The sequence below is a fragment of the Medicago truncatula genome, chromosome 8, assembly GCF_003473485.1.
Source record: "Medicago truncatula cultivar Jemalong A17 chromosome 8, MtrunA17r5.0-ANR, whole genome shotgun sequence".
In the NCBI taxonomy this organism is placed as follows: domain Eukaryota; kingdom Viridiplantae; phylum Streptophyta; class Magnoliopsida; order Fabales; family Fabaceae; genus Medicago; species Medicago truncatula.
Genome location: NC_053049.1, coordinates 14,593,676 through 14,619,997, shown reverse-complemented (window position 1 = coordinate 14,619,997; position 26,322 = coordinate 14,593,676). Strand labels below are relative to the sequence as shown.

Sequence of the window (26,322 nt, the reverse complement as noted above, 5' to 3'; positions counted from 1 at the left end):
TCATGAACTGAACCATGATGTTAGTATGTTTCCTTCATTCGACTTTGGTATATGATAAGCAAGACAATCACTCAAGTGGCTGAATACTTATACATTTTGGAAATTAGTTAATGAATATGTTACCAATACGTTAGCAGTTTTTGTCTTTATCTTTTTTGTATTTATATACACGAAAGTACTATCGTTACTGGCATGTTTTACCTGTATAATGCACGGAATAAGAAAAATGTATGAATGCACATCCACATTATTGCTTTAATGCTCACATTTGAACTGTTGTTAATGAATAAAGATTCTACTAAACATTGCATTATTTGAGAAATCCGGATTGTTTACTATTCTATAGCCACTATATAGAATGCCAACTTTGATTCAAGTTTCAACTGCATTGAGTTATATTAGAGTTTCTAAAATATCCAAGATAGTTTCACTTGAACAGAATTGGAACTTTAGGTAGAAATGTTATTTTGAATAAGTTGTTACATGGATGATAACTTCGAAATTACTTGTGAACATTTTAATGTTATTTTGTCTTGTATTTTATATTATATATGCTTTAAGTGTACATTCTTTAATTGTGTCTTGTAGATTTCCGTTGATGCCATCGACTGCTGACTTGCAATCCATCTCGATAGTAATCCGTTGGACACCTAGCTCTTGCAACCAAATAATAGCCTCCAAAAGACCATACATCTCAGCCTCTTAGCTCCAACATATTATCCTCTATCATTTCTCAAACAGATTCCTATTTCGAATTTTCCTTGTTGTTGAAAGACACCACATCGATATTGCCCTTTAACTCTCTCTCATTCGGCTTAACCCACCTCATCTCAGCAGATCTTGTATGACGTGATGCTTACCTGCACTGTCAGTCATGTCATTCTTGCACACACCCAGCCACTCATGTTGATATTCTCGCGCTAGTCAGATAGATACCTGCATCGGCTTCTCACTATTCACGCAAACTTTTTCATTTCAACTGTAGCATATACACCAGTATATCATTGTGAATTCATCGCCCTGTACCTGATCCATACCTTGTTCCACATAAAAGTATCTCCTTGTTCTACATCCCAAAGAGGCATAGTTTAATTATACTAACTTATTTTCATACATTTATAAGCCTTTTAATATCAACTTGCCAAATTGTTATGTTCAATTATTTCATAAAAAAATGTTTGAAAGTATAATTGGGAAACCAAGGTAACTCAGAGCCCAGGAAAAGAACCTTTAATAGAGGAACAATTCTCTTAAGTCACATCATAGAATATACAAGAGGAGAAGAGACAGAAAAATCTAAAAAACAGATTAATATTTCTGATACATATGTTCCAAAACTAAATGTTAATAAAAGTCTTCCTGGCCCTTAACTTTCTATCCAAGCTATTGAATTAGAGGAACACACTCAAGCTCAATCTCAAGAACACCTCTCTCAACATTCTGTAGTCTCACTGAGATTTCTTGTTTGATCTTCCCATCCTCAAGAGATATGACACCATCTCTAACAAGAGTGTTGTCCCTGCTTTCTACAAATTTCTCTAGCTGCACGGACTCGTTGGCCGTAGATTTCTCGTATGCAATTGCAGCTAAAACTAGTGGTTGAATGTCTATTTCAGCTTCGCCCATAAAATCATCAGTTGAAAATGTATCCTTATCATATACAAGCTGCATATGTAAGAAAACACAATAAATCTAATCAAACATGATCGCCATTTAAAATGTATCAAACAATTTCAACAAGAGATAAATTGACATCTAGCAAAAGTACAACGGCATCGGCATAAGTACAAGAGCAAAATTAGTAAGAAGAAACATCTATCTATTTTTTCCCCTTCTATAATACGAGCTACACATAAAGGAATAAAGAGGAAAGAAAGGAATTGAGGTTCTCTGCAGTCAAGGAATCACACGTTTGACACTGTAATCCGATATTTGGACATAAGTGTTAAAATCTCACATTGGATGAGTTTTGAACTGAAAAAGAGTTTATAAGTGGAAGACTTCCCTTACCTTACGAGCCGGTTTTGTAAAGGTCGTATTAGACCCTACCCAAATTCTAAGATGGTATCAAACTCTATCAACTACATGTTTGGTCACTCGGATCATGCTCCAGATGTGATGTTTTGTAAGGTTGAGTTAGACCCAACCCAATTTTTAAGAATCGGATAAAGATCGGGTCTACAATCCAAAGTCGGAACGTGAGTTGTCCGATCTTAATCTTACACTTCAGATCACCGATTGCATGAATGAAGGGAATCCAAATCCAAAAGAAAGGAGCATTGAAAATAAAAAAGAAGGGAGAAACAGAAAAATATAAAGACTTGCTAAAAGAAATAAAAAATATAAAGACTTGGTCACATAATTAAAACTATGCAAAAAGTGTGCCGTTTTGATTTCTCTTTTGGATCTCTTAACACGATTTAAAAATCAACAGAAACTGAAAAACAATCGAACTTACCACTTTAAGGGGAGGAATGTTCTCTGGAATTGATAGCATTAGACTTTCATTCCAAACTGGATTCAAATTGTTCCTTATAACGCGTGTTTTTACCGACTGCAAGAAGAAACATTAAAAGTGTTACACTATACCTTTTTCATTTCCTCCACTTCATTCATATTTTTCAAGTAGTTAGGAGATAAGAATACTCACTTGGTGTCCCAAAGAAAGGATGACATAAGGGTCACTGGTCACTACATCTCTAATAGCTAGGTGAGTGCCTTTCCTAACATTAACCTTAATCAACCCAACAAATTCAACCATACCTGCCTATAACAGTAAATAGTAACAAAACTGAGTATTCAGAACAAAAAATAGGACAACATTTCAATAAGTTTATCATTTTCCCTTTTATATATATTCATTAATAAGAAATATAAAGTATGTTTTACATTATAATAGTGGTTAAATTTTTCAACTGTCATAGTATTCTAAAGAGACAAATAATCAGAGATGGAAAAATACTCTTAGTGTGACACTTAAATTAGACAGAGAGAATATATGGATAGGAGGATGAAACTCATAAAAGAATATCTTCTATTAAGTTATGCATAATACTATATAGCATATTTGTTGCATTAATTGATTCAAAAAGGAGTACTTTAGTTTATATGAAAATTTTGCTAATATCGTGGGGGAATAAATTCTTGAGTTTTGGAGGAAGAATAGTGCTTCTTAATTCGGTGTTGAATGCAATTCCTATATTTTATCTTTCTTTCTTGAGAATTCCGGTGAAGGTGTGGAGGAGGTTGGTTCGATTTGAAAGGGAGTTTCTATGGGGAGGAGTTGGAGGAGGTAGGAAAATTAGTTGGGTAAAATGGAGTAAGGTTTGTCAACCGAAAGATAAAGGGGGTCTTGGTAGTAAGGGATATAAAGCTTGTTAATTTAAGCCTTTTGGCTAAATGGAGATGGAGAATTTTACAAGGGGAAGATGCTCTTTGGAAAGAGGTGTTGAAAGAAAAGTATGGTGAAAAGATTGGAGACTTGATGAACGTGGAAAATGTAAATTGGCCATGGTATGTTTCTAAATGGTGGAAAGACATAGTGACGATAGATCAAGGAGGGGGAGCTAGTTGGTTTAATGGGGAAGTGATAAGGAGAGTGCATAATGGGCTAAATACTTCCTTTTGGAATACTAAGTGGAGGGGAGAAATGATTTTTTGTTCAAAATATCCGAGACTTTTTGCAATTTCTAACCAAAAAGATGCAAAAGTGGCGGAAATGTGGGAGGATAGAGGTACCGAAACCGAGTTGATTTTTAATTGGAGGAGGAGGTTGTTTGTTTGGGAGGAGGAGATTCTTAATAATTTGTTACGTGATCTTCATGGTTTTGATAGGACTCAAGGGGAGGACGAGTGGTGTTGGAAGTTGGAGGACGGAGGCCGCTTCACGGTTAGTTTAACCTACAAGAAGTTGGCGGAGGTATTGCTGGTGGAGGATGAGTGGGGAGAGGCGGAGTATCGGGTTTTCGGCCAAATTTGGAAGAGTCCGGCTCCGTCTAAGGCGGTGGCTCTTTCTTGGAAGGGTTTTCTTAATCGAGTACCCACTAGAGTGAATTTAGTGCGGAGAAATACATTGCCAACAAATGCGAGCTCTATTTGTGTTTTTTGTAATGTGGAGGAGGAGTCCACAAATCATCTATTTCTTCATTGCAAGGAGACTAGGAAGGTTTGGAAAAAGTTAGAGAATTGGCTAGAGGTGAATTTGATTACACCTTCAAATCTCTTTTCGCATTGGACGTGTTGGGAGGGGCAACTGTCGAATTGGAAAGAATTAAAAAGGGGTATGAGATTCATATGGCACACCGCGATTTGGGTCATTTGGAATTTTAGGAATAATATCATTTTCAAAAATGGTGGTATAGAGGTGGAAGTAGTAGCGGAGGAAATTAAAATGTTGTCGTGGAAGTGGAGCTTATCTCGGTTGAAAACTCAGCCGTGTTTGTATTATGAATGGCGGTGGAATCCGAGATGGTATCTTGGAGTTTTGCGCGGCTGAGTTTTGGTTGCTGTTGCGGTTCTGGTTGGTTCCTGATTGCTGGTGTAGTGTAGATAGCAGGTGCCTGGCTGCTGCTGTTTGTGGTTGTTCGGTTAGCAGGTTTGGCAGTTAGATCAGTTTGGAAGTTTGGTTATAAGGCTGGACAGTGTATTGGTGTTTTCTTGCTGTGTTTTGTTCCGTGTTCTGTTTCTGAATAAGGATGTATAGGAGGTTTTTTGTTGAGTTGTTGGCGGGTATAGTGCATCTTGTGCTAGCCTAGCTTAAAAAAATTTCCTAATTCAAAAAAAAATTTGTCATTTATTAAATGAAACATTACCAATGAGGTACTCTTCTTTGAACACTTGTGCTCAGAATCTTTTCTTGTCCAGCTCTTTCGGAATGCGTGTCCGATATGATGTCTTGTCAGCGCTTTTTCATATTTTTTGTTGTCAATATGATAAGTGTAACATGAAGAACTACTCGGACCTAATGATACACTTCTTCCTTGAGATGGTACAAATGGACATAATGAATTCTCATCACTCTCCATCATAAACTGTAGTTCCTCATATTTTTTCCTGAAAAATCATTAGGACATTTCTTAATAACAATGGTGCGATTCCTCCGCACAAAACATAAAAAGAAAATTCGGTTTACTTTTAGTTACCTGATATATTCGGAGCGCTCTTCGATCGAGGTATGTGGTTTTGGTTTTTTTATATTACTTGGTAAGCAAGCTTCATATTTTTTATTTAAGAATGTATTTCCACCCAACTTCTCTAATGCATCAACTTGTTCATCTGACCATTGATCTAGCTTCAATGATGCAATCTGTAATAGTAAAAGATGTGGTGATCATGTAGCAGTATTCAAGTAGCGATTTTGATTAAGGGGATTAACAACTTAATTAAGCATTAGTGCTTTAAACGCTTATCATATAAGTGCTTATGTATAAACTGTTTTTATAAAAAAAAAGATAAAATAAAGTCAAGCGATTTTAAATTTTAAATAAACTATAAGCTGTTTTCGTAAGATATCGTAGAGAACTTATGAAAATAAGCTGAAAACAGCTATGATCAAAAGCTCTCACAGACAGTCTCACAAGTCACAAATGCTTATGACAGTAAAAAGGTTTAAATAAGAAATACAAACAGACCCTAAAAACATATTAAGAATGTGCTGTATGCATATCGACTTTTAGATGGAATTCTTATGACATTCTTTTTCCATGTATATGGCAAGCATTATTTTACTTGACCAATATCTCATGTGATGTCTGATAAACATTTTCACAATCGCTAACAATTAATGTCGAGTGATGAACTCATATTTCGATAAACATGTAATGCTTGATCAGAAAAATACCTTTGATATGTGGACTCCTAAACTTCTATGTATGCCGGAACACTTGATGCAAATAAATACTCCAAGACTTGAAGATCTGATGTTCAATAAACAATGAAATGAATAAGAGCAAGTGCGAAAAACATGAACTAATGTTATTTCAACAAAAATAGTGAAAAATCCTAACAATTTGAATTCCAACTAAAATCGGACTAACACTTACACCCATTTTGGCTCTGGAGTTCCGCAATCGGCACAATACCTGTTTCCAGCTTGGTGCATCAGATTTGATAGCCTTTTGTGTGTACCTAATAATTTATAAAAAGGCTTATAAGGTGAAGTTTCCTTTCAAGAGGATAATAAATTAACCAAGACTTAATCTTGTAGATGGAGACAAAACTAAGATATAAGTTTTTAGTGCAGCATGCTGCAGAGCCATTAGATTTGGAGATCATTTTTTCTCCGGATCTAAAGGCTTGTCGCAACGCTGCAGAGAATCCACACACAACATTGTACATTACTAAGTTACATAGTTGAGCAACTTTGGTCCTCTACTAAATTTTTGATTATATTATGAATAAATCTATTTTTATTTTTGTACAAGATTAATCATTCTATTATTCTGGGGGGTGTAATTAGAAGAAAAAAAATGATGAAATGTTCTAACCTGATACATCTTTCTTATCAGGACTTTCATGCTTTGAGGACATTTCTAGCCTTCAATATTTGAAACCAAAATAAAGAAATGATCCTAGAATTCACAACCAGCCATGTTTGAGTTGCTTTTCTGCATTTAGATACAAGACATTGCACATATCAAAATTGTAATCATGTAGCACAAACCACATATAAAACAAAATGTTGCAATAATAATGAAACATTTTATTTTTTTAATAGAAATTCTTAACATAAATTAGGACATACCTATCTCCTTTTATATTTTGTCATCAAAAGGACTCAATGGAAACTTGTTCCTTGTAACAAGCCAAAAGTGTATGCAAAATCAAAGATATTGTGACCAATTAATGAGGTTGTGAGTAAATTGAAAAATCTTGAAAAAGTTATTGACAAGAATTCAAGGTGAAAATTTAGGAAAATTGTATTGAAGAAAGGGAAATTTTAGGTAAATGTGTTGTGATTTTAGGAGTGGCAACAAATCACATGATTTAGGGTAAGGAGAGACAGGTAATAATTTGTTGTTCTAACAATTTTGATTATTGAAAAACATTTGAATCCTGAAACACCAACAACAATTATGTTTTGTTGTGTAACAGAAAACAAATACTAATGTTCTGGTTCAGAATTGTATAAATGTATATGACATGGTACTTATTTAGGAAGAACACATAATCAAATCAATATCAAACTATGTACCCAAAAATAGAACTACCCACCATCTTTTCCTAGTTAATATATTTGGAAAAAAAATTACTTTTATTTGTGTGTAGTGAGAAATTTTGAATGCATATTCAATTTATTTAAAGTTGTGTTATTTGAATACACAAAAATGTGACATTGTATCCATTTTTTTTTTTGTGTACATTTATCCGATTTTATGCAAAATACACTAAAGATTTAGTTTGTTTTTCAATTGAAATGAGAGAAAATAATGATTAAAAAATTTAAATTGTACCCAAACGATATGTTTATATGATATTGGATGTCAAATTGGATGTCCACAAAACATTTTTTTTTTCAATTAGTCTAGTGGCTATAGGTCTCACAATTTAATTGTAGAGAAGTGGGGATATCTGAGGTTTGAATCCTAACCCCTACATATAATATGCAATATCCCTACCAACTTACCTAAACTCACGGGGATAATTCTCTTTAGGTTATAGATAGATCACATTGTTTCATCAATTACCCCCCTGAAATTAACGAAGCTTCAATTACCCCCCTGAAATTTCACAACGTTAGTCAATTTACCCCCTCCGTCAAATTTTTCTGTTAGTGAACATGAAGTTTTGCAAATACCCCCCCTGAAGTTTTGCACTTATGTGCAAAATGCCCCCCAAACTTAAAAATTTATATTATTTTTTTCTTAAAAACAAACAATTAATAGTTAAATATTAAAGCTAACTATTAATTTTGGAGTTTGGAAAAGTTACATACATATATACATCAAAATAGGAAAAAATGTGTATTTTTAAAGTGACAACAATGGTTATTTCTAATAGACAAATTATTATTTTTAGAGGTTTATAAACAAATTAATAATCAGATTTAAATTTATATTTTCTCCTTCACCATCATAGCCTTTTAACTCCTCCAACTCCTTCAACAATTTGCTCAAACCATTTAAACTACACAACCCCCAATATTAATCCACAAATCATCTCATTATTGTCACTTTAAAAAATACATGTTTTTCCCCATTTTGGAGTCTATTTTGATGTATATATGCATGTAGTTTTCCCAAATTCCAAAATTAATAGTTAGTTTTAATATTTAACTATTAATTGTTTGTTTTTAAGAAAAAAATAATATAAATTTTTAAGTTTGGGGGGCATTTTGCACATAAGTGCAAAACTTCAGGGGGTATTTGCAAAACGTCATGTTCACTAACAGAAAAATTTGACAGAGGGGGTAAATTGACTAACGTTGTGAAATTTCAGGGTGGTAATTGAAGTTTTGTTAATTTCAAGAAGATAATTGATAAAACTTACAATTTCAGGAGGGAAATTGACTATTTACTTTTTTTTTACTTGGAAGATCATATTTTCTTTCTAATGTGACAAGTAGAAGTGGCATGACCTTTTGTAGCTCTACAAAAGCAAGTTACAAGTTTTGTTTAATTATTCAATTAAATACTTATATTTGTTTATTTATTTTTACATTGGTGATAAAATCTATTCCCCAATTTATGGATTATTTCTAAAAGAATAAACACATGTTAACAATTATAAAAAAAAAAACTAAAAAAAGATAAATTGTTACTAATTAAAGTAACATAATCATTTTACAATTACGTTCTAAATGAATTTTGAACACCATTTCTTAATGCTACAATAACACCACATGAACATTAAGTCACTTGATATCTAAATTTTTACTTTTATTTTATTCTGTTGTTTTTTGGTACAAACTTTTCTTTTATTTTTATTTTTTTGTCAATAACTTTTCTTCTATTCTTGGTAGATAGACGAAATGGCAAAGCCATTATAAACTCACACACACAAATGGAGGTACCGGGGTTCGAACCTCGGTCATGACATTCAGCCTAACAATTTCGGCATTTTACCAGTTGAGCTAGGACTTCTGAATTTTCTTCTATTCTATTACTCACATTATAATTAGTTTATTTAATTTTGTCGGTTTTTACAAACTTTATGTATCTTACTTTTTTTTTTCTTTTTGGATAATATAATAATATTAAACATTATAAAAAGAGTTTATATTTAGTGTAAGATAGTTTTCTTCTAATTTGACGATTTTGAAATTGGTTAAGAGAATATTGTATAACTGAAAACTGCGTTAAAGTGGAAGATAATGGATTCCTTGAAACATATGCAGCAGCGGCAATAACAACACTCGCCATCGTACAAAGGTGCAAACTCAAACTCTCATCGTTCGTTACATTCACTCACATTTCTTTTTTTATAACATCTCTCTCTCTCTTGCTGCATACATTTTACTCTTTTTCTCCATTATTACGTTTAAGTCATTTCTGTCTTATATTTAATTAATATTTTATTTTTTCAAATAAGATTGCAGGGGATAAACTATAAGCTATAAACTATTTCAATTAGCTTATCAAAAACCGATATAAGTTCATAAAAATAAGTTATTAGTTTGTGAAAAAATAACAATTACTGAATAGGTCTTTTTTAGTCATACAAGCTTATAAGCTATTTTCAAACAAACTATTTGTTAAATCAATTAGTTAAAAGTTAGTTACGGAGATAATGTTTGGATTGCCTTATTTGAGTTTATCTACTAGCAATCTATCATAAGCACTTGTGAGATTGTTTGAGAGAACTTACCGAAAAAAAAAAAAAAAAAAACTCATTTTCATAACTTCTCCATGATAGTTTATGAAAACGTGTTATAGCTTATGCAAAATCAATTTAACTTTATATTATGGGTGACCGACCATTTTGGTCCCTAAAAGTGTAACTCGCTGTCACATTGGTTCCTGAATGTACCAAAAATGTAAACACATCCACATGTGTCTCTTTTATTAGTCATTTTGGTCCTCAGATATGTTTTTAGGTTGTCAATTTTGTCCTTGAAGGTATTTTTTGTTGGTCAATTTAGTTCATCTAATACTAACAAAAGAGCCATAAGAGACATGTTTGCAATTTCGATACATTTAAGGACTATAGTATTAGTGACAGTATCTCATACATTCAGTGACTAAAATGGCTCTTTGCTCATCGAGTCACTGCTTTCATGTCAAAGTTATCGGGTCACTCGGGTCATGCTACGAATGCCCAGTCCTATGCGTTAGAGTTGTGTGTTAAGAGTCCCACATTGGATGAGATGAGATATGACCCGACATCCTGTTTATAAGTGGAGGCAGTCCTCACTTATAAAGAGCCCAATCGAAATTCTAAGAACAACTTCTCTAACAACCTAGTTTATAGGCATAATCACATCAAGTGGCTTAGATTCCATGTGCACAAGTGCATGAGAAGTGGAAGCAGAGTCATAGCGTTTAGTAAGGTTGTGTCATCCCTTTATGATCTGAGGAATGAGGAATTTTATGATTAAATCTGTACTAGTAATTGTAATTAGTGAATAAGTATAAGCACATGTACTTGTATGCAAGTGCTATAGCTAGTTAGCTACTATTTGAAAACACTTTATGCTAAATCGTGTATCGTATCGCAGAACAACAGCGGTTTGTTGAAATTCAACTATGCTTTCTGTTTCACAACACTGCTTGTATTGTATGCGTTATTTTTATTGATGATTTTACTCACTGAATGACACTGATTGTTCTGAAGGTTTTAGATAATCCTTTAAGCACACTGAGAAAGGCACATCAATGGAGTCTTTAGTTCTTAAACTCCATGAAATCTCAGCTGTCAAATTTGGAAACTTCAAGCTTAAATCCGGCATCTCCTCACCAATTTATATAGACCTCCGCCTTATTATATCTTACCCTTCTGTCCTCCGACAAATTTCTCAAACTATGATTTCCTCTGTCTCCAACACTAAATTCGACCTTGTCTGTGGTGTCCCTTATACTGCTCTACCTATTGCCACTTGTGTATCTGTCACTCACAACATCCCTATGGTTATGCGCCGCAAGGAAGTCAAAGACTATGGCACTTCTAAAGCCATCGAAGGAGATTTTAAGCATGACCAAAGTTGCTTGATAATCGAGGATTTAGTTACTAGTGGCACATCGGTTTTGGAAACTGCTGCACCGCTGCGTAACATAGGGTTGAAGGTCAGTGATGCTGTTGTTTTGATTGATAGAGAACAAGGTGGAAGGGAGAATTTGGAGAGTAATGGAATCAAGTTGCATGCGATTCTTAAATTGACTGAAATGGTGAAAATTTTGAAAGAAAAAGGAAGGCTTGATGAGGAGATGGTTAGGGTTGTTATGAGATTCTTAGAGGAAAATCAGAAGGTTGCTGCTTTGGAAAATACTACCAAGTTGAAGAAGGCATTGTCATATTTGGAGAGGGCTAAGTTGTCCAAGAATCCAATGGGAAAAAGGTTGTTTGAGATAATGGCTGAGAAGGAAAGTAATCTGTGTTTGGCTGCGGATGTTGGAACTGCTGCTGAATTGCTTGAAATTGCAGAAAAGGTGAGAAATTTTTATTACAGCTATGGCATATTGTTTGATATCTTATTTACAGTGAAAATGTTACAGAGTGTTCTTAATTTGAAACATGGGTTGAAAATTGAGAGGGTCATGTTCTCTTAAATATCATCAAAGTTTGAAGTTTGGTCATGATGAATAATTTGATTAACTAATTTTGTATTTTCTTGTTTCTCAGGTTGGGCGTGAGATATGCTTGCTGAAAACTCATGTGGATATTTTTCCAGATTTTACTCCAGATTTCGGCTCTAAGCTTCGCGCGGTATAATGCTTCAAGAATTATTTTTTTGCCTGAGTATTGCACACTGATATTGTTGACATCTGCACACTTAACTACTTAAGTACCTTTGCTATAATTTATTGAAAGTAGAATGCTCGTGATGATTATAACCTACTAAAAGAGTGTAATGTGTTTATATAAGCAACATTTTGCCAAGTTTTGAGGAATTTTATACATTTCTGGAGTACTTTGTTATTAACTTATGATATTTACGTTGAAGATTGCAGAAAAACACAACTTCTTAATATTTGAGGATCGTAAGTTTGCCGACATCGGTAACACCTCTGCCATGCAGTATGAAGGGTAATACATTGCTGGAAATTTTTGTATTCTTTATAAGTTTCCTTTCATCTGTTTCAGCATTCAGCATGAAATCTTTGGTTTATGTTGTCTGCAGAGGGATCTTTCATATATTGGAGTGGGCTGATATAGTAAATGCTCACATTATCTCTGGTCCTGGAATTGTGGATGGACTGAAATTAAAGGTCCATAGAAGAATTATGATCATAACATTATCTTAACTGTAGTTATATGATAAGTTCTAGTCTAACATGTCAAATGATGAACAATGCTTAGGGTTTGCCTCGCGGAAAGGGTTTGTTGTTACTTGCTGAAATGAGTTCAGCCGGTAACCTTGCCAAGGGAGATTACACTGCTGCTGCAGTGAAAATTGCTGAGGATCATTCTGACTTTGTTATTGGCTTCATCTCGGTCAATCCAGCATCGTGGTCTGGGGCACCGATAAACCCTTGTTTCATTCATGCAACTCCTGGAGTTCAAGTGGCGATCGGTGGTGATGGTTTGGGGCAGCAATATAATACTCCATATTCTGTAAGTATATGCACGTTGCCATCTTAATTTATGTTATTTGATATACGCATTGCTAATTACCAACTCTCTCCAAAAGGATCATAAATGATTTTATATGAAGCAGTAGCACACCTTTTCATGAACCATTCATTTTCTAAATAATAAAAGAACCATCAATTAAAGGGGATTAGTAGTGTAGCTTTATCAATTGAGCACACTTTTAGACAGATAACATATTCATTAGCTCTCCAAAATCTTTATATCTGACATCTATGAAGCACTTTACTTTTAACATTTGGGTCTACTATAGGAGGAACCAAAATTGATTCTAGAGGTGTAAAATTTATCTGACATGTTTGGTTTCTATCGAGTGTAATTAATATCGTCTCAAAATTGATACTTGCTTGAAGTTAGAAATTATAGTTTTTGATTCTAGATTTGATTAGTACATTCAAATTTATTATTCAACCTATTTTTACATGAATGTAGTCAAACATAGAACATTTTAGTCTCAACTCACTTCGCCACCGAAGAATCAATTAACTCAAAATCAATGTTTGCTACCGCAAACCAAACACACACAGTCTTTCATGGGTTCATTTTGTTTTTTGGCATTAAAAACATAAAGAGAAAGGGAGAAAGAGGGTAAATAGTTTGTGACTCTTACAACCTTTTAACATCGTATCTCCTAAATACATAATGGAGCAGGAAAATGAACAAAAATTCCATCAATTAGGTTTTGAATATTCTGGGGCTATCAGAGGGTTGGGTAGCTCAACTGGTCTGAGCTAGGGGATAAGGAGTTGGAGGTCCTGGGTTTAAACCTGGACGAATGAGTAAAATATTAATCTAATAACTAACTTCTACCATTTGTCATTCAAAAATAAATAATATTATGGGGCAATTACCTAAATATTATCATTTCAGTTGAAAAGAAAAGAAATTATTGAAAATGTATTACTGCTTTGATTCACTTGGCAAGCCAATTTTTGGGGAATGGGGAGGTTTTTATTAAGGCTAAAATATGGTTTTAGTCCCTGCAAATATGCCTCGTTTTGGTTTTAGTCCCTGTGAAAAAAAAAATTGTTTTTGGTCCCTGCAAATTTTTTTGTTTTTGAAAATAGTCCCTCCAGGGACTATTTTAAAAAACAAAAAATTTTGCAGGACCAAAAACTACAAAATGGGTTCAGTCATCAGGTGCCACGTATGCAAATCATCACAAAAATGGGGTCAGGGACTATTTTAAAAAACAAATAATTTTGCAGGACCAAAAACAATTTTTTTTTTCACAGGGACTAAAACCAAAACGAGACATATTTGCAGGGACTAAAACCATATTTTAGCCTTTTATTAATTAAAGTGGCAACCATTTTACAATAGATGAGATTTGCACTATGTACCTTGAGGTTACATGGCTAAGCTCTTACTACTGAGCTAGCATCTCAGGTGTAATCTCGGTACAATAATAACCAACCCTTATCCTACTAGGATTTGGATTTTTTTTTTCTTCCCGTCTTTACTTAACTTGCATATTTGCAATTCAAACCATTTCTTTACAAACTCGTTGCATTCTTATTTCTTTGAAGTTGATTTATGTGGCATGCAGTAACTAGGTTGTGGTAGAGATGTATTTCTCCACTCACCCCTTTAATATTCAGTATTGAAAATGCCTTAATGCAACATTTATTTCCTCTTATTTATGTTCCTTTTTATTAGCTTCGCACACTCTTGTACTACTTCTCTTGACAATTCACCACAACAAAACCAATTATCCCACTAAGTTGGGTTGACCATCTCTTGACAATTCACCAAATGTTTTTCTTTTTCAGGTTATCCATGATAGGGGTAGTGACATTATCATAGTCGGATGTGGCATCATCAAATCTGCAAATCCGGTTGCAGTAGCTCGCGAATACCGTCTTCAAGGATGGAGTGCATATTTGGAAAAGTGCAATTAAGGCCTGTATTCCCTAACCAAATGGAAGAGTTTGGGTGTGTTCTTGAAATATGTTACAAGTGTTCATGACTAAATGCAAAATTGCAGTAACATGGACCTGCACATCCATATCATATTGAACGCAAGTTTGGAGAGGAATAATTTAAGCTTCACATCCAAGCATTATGTGTGAAGTTATAGAACACCAAATCCTAGTGACCAAATTGCAATCACAACTCTGAAATATTTTGGATTGAGATTGAATCATAACCAAACAAGCAAGCTAAATTTCATTTCAGTTTTGAATTATAACCAATCAGCATTATAATTTTAAACTAAAATATAAAGTTAGAGCCAATAATCAATTGAAAACCTGACTTCGTGTATGTTTGAAAATGCATAAAGTCAAAAGTTACGAATTAATGTTGTGTACATGTGAGATCCATTTAAATATTTAAAATTAGAGAGTGAATGTTCTCATAATCCTATAGCTGCCAATGACACTGACACCTCAAAGTTTGACTCTAACATTTGAAAATTGCTCTTGTAGAATCTGAACAAGGGGGTATTTTGGGAAAAAAAATATGGTGCGAAAGAAACTTATAAGCTAAAAAAGGTACTCCCTCCGTTTCAAAATACATGTCCAAGTCAACCACTTCACATATGTCAATGCACAATTTTGACCGTTAATATCTTTAATTATCTAAAGTAAAAAATTATAAAAATTTAATATTTTGAAAATATTTGTCGAGACAAATCAAACAACATCTTACATGCTAATATTTGTATTTATACATTAGTTAAAAAATATGGTCAAAGTAAGTCAAGTGAATAGTGCACATTGCAAAAATTGGACATGTATTTTGAAACGGAGGAAGTAATAGTTTTATGAGAAATATTAACGAGTGCCCTTAGAGCATTCTTTAAGGACTTTAAATAGTAAATTTTTATGGAAAATTGTGCATTTAATGCATCGGAAATTGAAGTGTTAAACTTTTATATGGAATAATTTTTTAATTGAAAAATCTTAAAGAGAGTGCCCTAAGGGCACTCGTTAACAAAAACCCTAATTTTATTTTATGTATCATTTTTTAAAAATTAAATACCATAAACCACCTTTTACTTAAAATTTTCCAAACTCCAAACTGTTATAGTTGTGATTAAGTCAAAAGTGTAACTGTTAGCTTATTAATTGTACAGTTGTCGCACTTTATTCACTTGTATATAATATTGTTTTTAAAAGCAAGCAAGAATATTTAAATTGGCCTAATTAATTACCATAGAGCTTTTGATATTTGAGTGACTTAAGCTCCTCAATTATTTGTATCAAATTGGCATGAGAAGACCCTCCAACAAGTATAGCTTTCTCTCCATTATCACTCAAAGCTTTAGCTCTAAATCTCATCTCATTAGCTTATTTTCCATTTGCCATCACCAAACCAATAGCCTTTATAATAATTATATCTTTACTATTATATAATAATAATAATAATAATAATAATAATTATTATACATGTGATAAATATATAAATTAGTTATTTGATTGGGAAAAAATGACAAATTTGTACATTTAGTTGTTTAAATAAATGATAAAATTAAAAGAAAAAATAACTAAAGAACTTTGATAATTCTAAAAGTTAAAAAGATTGAGAGCAATGTTAGCAACACTCTCTCTAATACTCACTCTCTTGTTGGTTTAAATTATTGTGCGCCTACACTTTCAAAATTGAACTTACACAAAGTGGTGGGACATATTTTAATTTCTTCCAATAAAAAAATGAGTGGTAGAAAAAGTGTTGAAAAGAGAGTGTTGTTAACATTCCTCAAAAATTAAATCCCCTATCTACGCGACTAAGTATCACACCATATTTGTGTGTGAACTACTCATCTAACTACTTTGAAGGAGAAAAACACATGAGCCACTTACTTCTTACCAAAGAATTTTATTTTTTTAGGTTATAAATAGGAGTTAGTAATGCTTTTGTGGACACCGAAGCATCGTAATTTTTTATTAGCTTGCATCATAATTTTAGAGTAGCTTTAATGACTGTCCAAGCTATGTTTCTTTTATTACCTTTATAATCCCTTTATAATTAAAATGACAAGTGCTAGTATGTACAATTTCGTATTTGTATGCAGTGGCCTCCAGCCACATGTAGAGAAAATCCATCAAGATGCACCCGCCAATCCTTTAGCGACGCACCTCAGCGGACTAGAGATAGTAGAGCTCCTCGGCCAAATTCCATGAAATTTAAATCTTTCAATTGTATTTGAATTTTAGGTGTATCTTGATGGATTTTCTGTGCAGGTGGATGGAGGCCACTGCATAACTACGAATACGAAATTGTAAATACCAACGGTTGTCATTTGAATTAGAAAGGTAAGTATAAGTAATATAGTTTTGAAAGCCATTAAAACAACTCAAATTCTGATGCAATAAAAAATTACGATGCTTCGTGTCTAGAAAATCATTACTAACTCCTGTTAATAAACAAAAAAAATTTCTAAGGTAAGAAGTAAGTGGCTCATCTTGTCTTGATGAGATAGGGTTCTATTGATTATTTTTAGAAGTAAGAAATATTTATTTATGAATTTTAATCCTTATGATTTACAATAGACTTCATTTATGCCAAATCTACAATGCAGACTCAGTTGAGTTTCCATTTGGTCCAATCTAATGGGAGTAGATGAAGACTTTTGGAAAATTCAATGGAATGATCATGGGAGTCGTACGTATGTATGAACATTTTACCTAAAAAGAAGAATATTTTTCATGGGCCATTGAAAATTATCATAAACTTGATGATCTTTTATACTCTTTTCAACAGGCGTTGTTCCAAATTCGACTAAAACCCTTAACCTAAACGATCATGCACTGGAAACACAACCACAGTTTTGATGCATCGGAGACAGTTCCAATGGCATTCCAAACCCCAAATCCAAGAAATTAGGATTTGTTATGACATACGTTTGAATGAGTACCGTCCACAAAAGGATACAAAGTGTTTAGATGATGTATTTTGGTACACTTATTAAATAAAGAAAGTAGTATTTTATGTTACAAATAATAAACTAAGTGGAAATCCATCTGTTGATTGTCTTTAGTTATATTTGATCATTCACTTGTTTATTATTTATGTCTTATAAATATGACTTTACGGAAACCACAAACCAAAAAAGACGAACTGGTTGGATGGCAGTGCCGTTAAATTGTATTGTTTCTCATTGGGTGTATACGATGGACGGTTGCCAATGACAACGAAATTGAAACATTGACACCGAATGGGGTAGATTTTTATGTGAGCTTCCCTCCTCCATTTGATTAAACACGTAAAGAAAAAGTTATGTTTAATAGTTGGGTCCGAAATTCGCATAAACAAATAGGAAGAGGAATTCCATTGATGGCAATCATGTTTAATTATAAATGAGAATAAAATGCGTTTTAACCTTTTCAATGTGATTTTTTTAGTTGCTTAAGTTATTTTTTGGAGGGTCAAATTTCTATATAACATTTAAGAATCTATAAGCAACTTTAATCAAACTTCTCTACAGGTGATCACAATAAAAAACTTACACTTGACCCCATCAATTGATTTTATTTTTTATTTTCACTTGATAGTTTCATATGAGATTGAGTAATCAAAATTGTTTTTCATAATCAAATTTTTTGAAATTTGCATTTGAAGCTCCATATTTTAAATATAAATAATCTCAATTGCCATAAGCCCATAAAACTTAAAAAATACTTCATCCGTTTTAAAATGAGTGTCGTTTTAGCAAAAAAAATTGTTTTAAAATGAATGTCACTTTTAATTTCTAATGCAATAATAATATTTTTTTTTCAATTGTACCCTTTAGTTAATAATACTATATACACTACTTCCAAAATATTATTTTTTCTTTAACGAAAAACAAACCAATAGTTGATTAGGATAATTTGGCAAAATAACATATCTCTTTCGTTTAATTAATGTATTTTTTAATATTTGTGTAGAAACCCGACATTCATTTTAAAAACAGAGTAATAGATTCTATCATCTCCACCCATCATCATGGCCAGTGGCTTTAGAATCTCATATTTGAGCGTCTTTCTTTCTCATGTTTGGTGAGAAATATCACAGACAAGATGTACACTGTCTTATGTTGTTTATTCACAAAACAATCAATATATACACAAGATTAGGATCCCAATTTTCTTAAAAAAAAAAAAAGATTAGGATCCCAATTATTCCTAACAGTTATACATGAGATATGGTGAATCATAGAATATTTGGTTTTTATACTTATACTCCTATGCTTATGCCTTATACGCTGATATATAGATATTCGTATAATTATGGTGTTACAACTTTTCCAGTGCATTATAATTTTACCCGTTATTTTTTCAATGATCTATTAGTTATTAAAACAACTAAAAAACACCTTCCCACTTTAAAAAACCACAAATCCTTCAAGAGAAATGATATTTGTACAACTATTTTTTTACAACTTTCTCTCTCATACTCGCATTATCTTCTTATTCTCTCTCTTTCTTTTTCTCGCTCCATTGTTTTTTACCAATGAGAAGAGAGAACAACAAAGTTGTCACAAAAGTTATACCAAAATAATTGTTCAGATATCATTACTCATTCTTCAAATATCAAAACAGGTTCACAAGACATATTGTAAATCGACAAACATGACATAATTTCACATGCTATTAAGTGTAGCTTGTCATCACGTGCTTGCAAAATTTTCACAATTACTTTCAATCATTAACATTCATAGAACAAAAACTGTCATAATGATATGAAGTACAGCTTCATGTTCATGCATTTAATGAAAGGATAAGCAAAGAGAGATTGCTTCCTAAATCACAAAATACGACTAGATATAATTTCCGGTCATTAATTCCTAGTCTTTCCGGACATCAATTAGTCTAAATATAATTTCTAGTCGAAGAACGGACATCAATTCCTTCTTGTCATTGTTCTTTCCAAATCCTACCAGTAACCCTTAGCTTCAACTCTTTCCGGTCACCACCTGAAAAGAAAAGCGCCATATTCCTCTGAATAATAAGACCATCAAAACTGTCGCGGATCTTGCTATGACTTTCCCTGATGCTTCTTGGCACTCCTTGCCAAACCATCTTCCTCCCATTTCCGCCTACCTCTAGACTGTAGCTATAATTTTTTGCTTCACTATCTTCACCCATGAACCGCAAAAAGGCTATGTAGACAGGAGCCATTCCAAGTTGAAAAGTTTCAAAATGTAGACAAAAGTACTTACCAAAACAGCTGAAAACCTGGAAACCAGTGTGTAATTCAAAAATCACGTAAAAGCCAATTATTTTGTTGAAATAAAAATAAAAAGCCTATATAAGACCCTTGTACATATAGTTCTTTTAAAACATGAAGTTACTCAGATGTTCCACAATAGGCAATATTGAAATTTTCTTGTTTATCCAAGTAAAGAAAGTTGCATGGTTAATCACATTGCTTAAATTCAACACTCTCATTATAGCCTAGAAAATTTGCTTAGTCAGTAGAAGGAAAGGAGAAAAAAGTTCAAAAAAACAATACCGTTAACATCCATGTTGCATTTTCAACATCTTGAGGATTTGATTTGACATAACGATGGTTAAAAGTGCTACCATTGTGCATGTCCACTTTGTGATCTTCTTTCAGATGGGTCACCAAGTAGTTTATATCACCCACAACAGAGCATTCTGAACCAGCATATGGACAGTTATAGGGTCTATATGAACATTGAGATTCATGTTCTGGCTTGTTGTAGTATGGATATATACCGATGCACCCAAAATCTTTGAATTTACAGGGGAGTGCAAAAGATGCAGCCACCTTCTCCAGTGCTAGACATCTAATATTTCCCAGCTCATGCCTACAAGTAGGGCACCGGTTATGTACTCTAGGTTTGCAATCTGAGCATATAGTGTGACCATTCGAACACTGCAATAGCAACGTCGGTAAAGAAGTTAACTAAATTTTCCAAATAAATTCTCTTTTATTTTTAGAGGATATTCAATTTGAATCAAAAGGAAATCACCGATATTCTCACAGCTAGGCAAGAAATGGAATGACAAATGTTGAATGATGAAAATAACACCCCATTACTAAGTTTGTTCTTATGACATACCTCAACGAAAAATTGTTTTAGTTTTTAATTACTACAAAAATCAGAATTAATTTTTTCTTTTTCTCCAATCTAATATGCAGTAACACCATTTCATGCCCAATTCCTATAAAAACATGCTATCTCAAGAACCCAAAAAATCAACAATAAAACCATCATGAGTAAGTCATAAATAACCTGATGGATTGGAGGGTACATAGCATTCAGGCATACAGGACACTCTAGAAGCTCACGAACACTGCTTAAAACAGTCCCAGTAGGTTTAAGAGCAGTTTGTGCAGGATCATTCACCAATATACCAACATCTGTTGACTCTTCCTTTTGAGGAGGATCAACATCAATGTTGCTTCGTATATCATCAAAGAGTGGATTACTCAATGCCATGCTAGCAAGAGAAATCCCCAGCGGCCCTGTGAGAGGAGAAAAGACATTGGAATTAAAATCAATAGAGTTATTCTTGTTTACTTTCGTTATACTGTTAATATAGCATAAGTAGTCAGGTATTACATCCCCTGACCAGCTTAAATGACAAACACTGGGAAATATTTCATCGTCGTCCATTGATTTTCTATAACATGATCAAATTTGGTTTCAAAGCAAATTTACAAACTCTAGAATGGATTAATAAGGGGTAAATTTTGACTGACTGAATTTATGAAAGAAAAACAAGACACATTGAGCATCCAAAAGCACAAACATTTGCCATTGAAAATAAAACCCTACAAAAGGTAATCACCATTGAATTATATGGAGAGTTTACCATAAGCCAACCATTTTTCACACACTTCCATCAGGAAATATCATTTACTATCAACATTTTAAACATTACAGCAGACCTAAGCCAACGTCAATTTCATCCAAACAAGTTCCACTACTTACCAAATCTTAGTTCTGTTCTTGGGAGTCATTTTATATGCTTCCCAACTTAAACTACAAAAAGGCAAAAAGATACTTTCTGCTCCATCAAAAATCACTTTTTTCAGAAAGACCTTTTTTTTACTAATCAGAAAGACCATTTAAGCAACGAAAAACATATTTCTTTAAAATTCTTTTTGACTAAACAACAATGATTTTGCCTCAACAGAATATAAAAAGTACTCAGGTCGAGTATCCAATTACATTTTAGTTTTTAAAAGTAATTTTGGTATGCATCACTATCAGCTACATGTAGTCGTCTGCTTGGAACAGGTATGTACCCTTGCTTCATGGGCATTTTATTAGGGCCTAACTGGTATAACTCCTATATAAGCTGAATATATTGAGGCAGTCAAGTAGAGTAATCAACAGCTTATACCAAACAACTTTATTACAAAATTAACCCTTTTAAGAATATCCTTGAGAATAAGGTTTAATCATGTATCATTTCTATATTACATTATCCCCTGTGCATAAGAGCAACAACAGTGACCAAAAAAATTGTCAAAGTGAAACTTTAGGAAAGCATTGGATGCCGTCCAAAGCAATGACTAGTAGAATTGATCATTAATATAAATAGTATAGCTCAAAAGTCAAACCCAACTCATCAAAAGAAATGGTGATGAAATCGATGTGTGTATATTTAAAAACAAAAAATTGACATGGTTCTTCACAACTACTAGCTTTGACCAGTCCTGATTAGTTACAAATAAACAAGCCCAAAAAAATACAGAATAAAGACACGAAAATAATCAAAGTTTATTAACATGACCAGGTCAAATATGGGGCTTTGCAGGCATAGGGTCAATGAATTGGTTCTCAAAGAAGGTAGAAAAAAAGACAAGGATAAAAAGACAATAGAGAGACATTTGAATCATAAATTGTTCCCTTCCTAAGCATTGACATTATAATATAAAACATCATTTGGTAAAATAAGGCCATGGTGCAGATCAATTAGAACACGAATTCTGGAAAACCTATGAAACACTGGCACAGACACACGACATGGGTACCGATAATCATTTGAGAAAATGACATAATTCAATATACATATGAGTCGGTGTCGGACAGTGACATGTGTCCGATACCAGGACACGACAAATTGAAGGTCTGTTTGTGGTTCATTGCACAAAACACACTCAGTATCAAAAACAGCTTTCCTACTGATCAGCAATGCTCTTGAACAGCAGCCATGGGGTCGCTATGGCAAAATGGCGTGGTGGATATTTTAACAACAAACATAAGCAATTTGTGAAGGGATGCCTACCATGGCGGCGACATAGGCCCACAAGGGCATGTTTATATAGCAGACTATCAATTTTCTACCATCGAGAACAGTTTCGGGGAATCAAAGAGTGATCAAAACAAACCTAAACCTCGAGAATCAAACTACAAAGACACATTGTCCTAATAAAGGAGAAAGTCAAGTGAAAGATACCCAACAACCATCAAAATTTATATTATCTCTATAGCACTGACACTTCTGATCGAAGGCATGTCCGGTGTCCGACACCATCACGACACATGCGATTACATTGAATTATGTCATTTTTCTTAGTATTATTGGTGTCGACATATGGTTTCGTGTCCGGTGTCAGTGTTTCAAACTTTCCAAAACGCTCCATTGATCGACCAAACAAATAAAAAGGAACCTAAGAAGAAAGAAATTAACCAAACACAAACCTTAAACTTAAACAGAACAAAATGTGCAAACCATTCAAATACGCATGGTGATTAAAACCCTAACATCAAGCAACAAATGCATAAGATTTCAAAATCAAACAAACAACAGATCTATGAGTAAAACGGGGAATGACACAAAAATTGAAACTAAAAATTGAAAAATAGAAGAAACTCGGAAACGTAAAAACGAGAATAACGAAGAAGAGAAAGAGAAAAAAAAAAATACCTGAAGCGATAAAATTGATCAGAAGAACATTTGATAGAAGATGAGAAAAGGGTTTTGGTGGGTTTTGAGTTTTCAACAAAGAAAATGAAGAGTGCGTGTTTGGAAGTTGAACGAGAAATATTCAAATTAAAGACATGCAGAGAGAGAGAGAGAGAGAGAGTTTTCTAGGGAAAATGCGGAATAGAAACAGTGGAAAAAAGGCTTAAAACACATAGTAGGACCCCACCCCACGCTCCTTAATTCATTTGTGTATTTCTTTTGAAATTCAAAGCTATTTTATTGACTTTGACCAGAACGAGTGAGTGGACGAGTCGAGTTAATTTAAAGAGCAATGATATATGTACATCCATTTCATGATAATTTTAGTGACAATTTTATTTTTCTCTTTTTTTATTGGTCAAAAACAATGAAGAGAGAGAATAAGAACATCATGTGAGTATGAGAGAGAAAGTTGTACAAAAGTTATCACAAAATAGTTGTACAAATATCATTTTTCTAATTTAAACTACGCTCTTCAATTTTTATTTTATTTTTTTTAGGAAACGCTATTATAAATAAAAATCTATATTTTATATTTATGTAATTAATGATGATATATACGATTTTTATTATAAATCAAATACTCTCTACGTTCCTTTTTAAGTGTCACTTTTGGAGATTTTTTTTTCTTCCTATTTAACTGTCACTTTCAAAGTTCAATACAACATTAAATGTTGTTTTACCAATATTATCCTTGTTATTTATTGCGGAGAGAGAAATATATGAAATGAAATATTAAATGAATAAGGTCATTATAGTAAAAGTATAGCTTATGACATCAAAAGTAGTATCAATTGTTGATTGTCTTGGTTTGTGTAAAATGTCAAAATGTGACAATTAAAAATGAACGGAGGTAGTACAATATTTATTAAATAAATATAAAATATTAATTTTTTTTTATAATATTGACTAAAGGTGTATGTTACTTAGTTATGAATAAATTAGATTTAAATGCGTTTTTGGTCCCTTAACTATTTACTCCCTCCGTTTTTTTAGTATAAAGGCAAAATTGATTTTTTAGGTTCATTCCTTTATACATCATTAAATGTATGAATTTAAAAAGTCAATTTTACTTATATTAAAAAACGAAGGGAGTATTTGGTATCGTTCCTTAACTAAACGGCATTGTAATCTATGTTTACAAGAACAATAAAAATGTAAATTTGACAAGGAGCTTCAAAACTAGCTTAGACCAGTCCTGATTAAAAACGAATAAACGAGGCCAAAAGAATACAAGTTAAAGACAAAAAACAAACATTTTATTAACATGATCAGGTCAAATGCGGAAGGAACTTCGCAGGCATAGGTTCAATAAACTTGTTCTCAAGGGAAGCAGAGAAAGGATAAGGATAAAAAGACCAAAAAGAAACACTAGATTTGTAAATTGTCCTCTTCCTAAGGATTGATATTGTAGAATGAAACATCATCTGGTAAAATAAGGCAGGTTTTGTATCTGTGGTCTTGTACATTGACGAAAGACATTATACGGAAATGGATGCAAAAAAAGAAAATTGTGCCGCCAAACACAGTTAGTATCAAAAACAGTTTGCCTGCTGGCTATGGCACCACTATGGAAGAATGGCGAGCAGGATTTTAGCAACTACCATAGGCATTTAGTGAAGGGATGCCCACCATGGTGGTCCCATAAGCTGCAATGGCATGTTTATATGACGGATTTTTGGCCTTCAGCCATCAAAAACACTTATCGGCAATCAAAGTGTGATCTAAGAAAACCTAAACCTCAAGAATCAAACTACAAAGACACATTGTCTTAATAAAGAAGTAAGTCAAGTGAAAGGCATCCAGCAATCATCAAAATGAATATCTATAGCACCGACACTTCTAATCGAAGTCATGTCTAGTGTCCGACAAGCACCAACATGACACCAATACATGCAACTTACATTGAATTATGTTATTTTCTCAAATTATTATTGGTGTTGACGTGTCAGTGACGTGTCCAGTGTCTGTGTCATGTTTGTGCTTCATACATACCACTAGAAAACAAACTAAAATAACTTCGCCAAAAAAATGGTCATAAATAGGCTAAGCCTTCTGCCATCGACAAAAACACACTCGGGAAATCACAGTGTTGTCGCTTCTAATGGAATGCATGTCCGGTATCACGTGATTATGTTCAATTAATTCATTTTTTCAAATTTTTATTGATGTCAATGTGTATGTGTCAGTGGTCCATAGAACAGAACAAGCAGTGAAACAACGCAGGAAATCAAAAGTCAAAACCCTAACCAGAACCAACAAATGCATCACATTTCAAAATCAAAAGAGAAAAGAAAAATTAAAAAAAATTGAAACAATACACTCATAGAATTAAAATCGAACCTTAATCACCACTGTAGCAACTATAAAATTCAAATTGAAAAAATAAAAGTAGAATGAAGATGAAAAGAAAGAGAAAAATACCTGGACCGATAAAATTGATGAGAAGAGCATTAGAGAGGAAATGAAGAAAAAGGGGTTTTGGTGGGTTTTTAAGTTTTCAACAAACGAAGGGTATATATATAACCAAGTTTGCGCGCCAACTGCGTCCTAACTTTCGAAAATTTAAGACCGTAAGATTAATCTAGTGCTTCATTTTTTGCCACATGGCCATGTCATTAAGCAAGTATAAAGTTATTTAACATATAAGGTATAAATTATCACATTAGCACTTGTCAATTTTTTTTTTTTTTTTTTATCACAT

The 26,322-nt window shown here is 33.1% G+C and overlaps 3 protein-coding genes across 4 annotated transcripts; 1 reads left to right on the top strand and 2 right to left on the bottom strand.

Annotated features, from left to right (window-relative positions):
• Positions 1-1,221: 1,221 nt before the first annotated feature.
• Positions 1,222-7,050, bottom strand: LOC11445104 (probable ADP-ribosylation factor GTPase-activating protein AGD11). Its single transcript, XM_003627749.4, has 9 exons — positions 6,743-7,050; positions 6,486-6,605; positions 6,042-6,126; positions 5,840-5,915; positions 5,142-5,305; positions 4,812-5,052; positions 2,651-2,767; positions 2,459-2,554; positions 1,222-1,665 (listed from the first exon to the last, which is right to left on the bottom strand). Exons 2-9 carry the CDS (start codon positions 6,526-6,528, stop codon positions 1,384-1,386), a joined length of 1,104 nt encoding a protein of 367 aa, XP_003627797.2. The 5' UTR covers positions 6,529-6,605; positions 6,743-7,050; the 3' UTR covers positions 1,222-1,383.
• Positions 7,051-9,223: 2,173 nt separating this feature from the next.
• LOC11441435 (uridine 5'-monophosphate synthase) lies at positions 9,224-14,932 on the top strand. Of its 2 annotated transcripts, none has more exons than XM_003627748.4 (7): positions 9,224-9,368; positions 10,771-11,582; positions 11,776-11,859; positions 12,098-12,180; positions 12,275-12,362; positions 12,454-12,708; positions 14,517-14,932. In XM_003627748.4, the coding sequence occupies exons 2-7, from the start codon at positions 10,812-10,814 to the stop codon at positions 14,643-14,645; spliced, it is 1,410 nt and encodes a 469-aa protein (XP_003627796.1). In that variant the 5' UTR covers positions 9,224-9,368; positions 10,771-10,811; the 3' UTR covers positions 14,646-14,932. The 2 variants fall into 2 exon arrangements, with proteins under 2 accessions (XP_003627796.1, XP_024627706.1); XM_024771938.2 differs by having other exon boundaries at positions 9,237-9,368; positions 10,778-11,582.
• A 4,356-nt stretch (positions 14,933-19,288) lies between these two features.
• On the bottom strand, positions 19,289-23,766 carry LOC11444084 (E3 ubiquitin-protein ligase DIS1). The gene is made up of 4 exons (XM_003627746.4): positions 23,580-23,766; positions 20,933-21,165; positions 20,185-20,571; positions 19,289-19,907 (listed from the first exon to the last, which is right to left on the bottom strand). The coding sequence occupies exons 2-4, from the start codon at positions 21,137-21,139 to the stop codon at positions 19,587-19,589; spliced, it is 915 nt and encodes a 304-aa protein (XP_003627794.3). The 5' UTR covers positions 21,140-21,165; positions 23,580-23,766; the 3' UTR covers positions 19,289-19,586.
• Between the last annotated feature and the right edge of the window lie 2,556 nt (positions 23,767-26,322).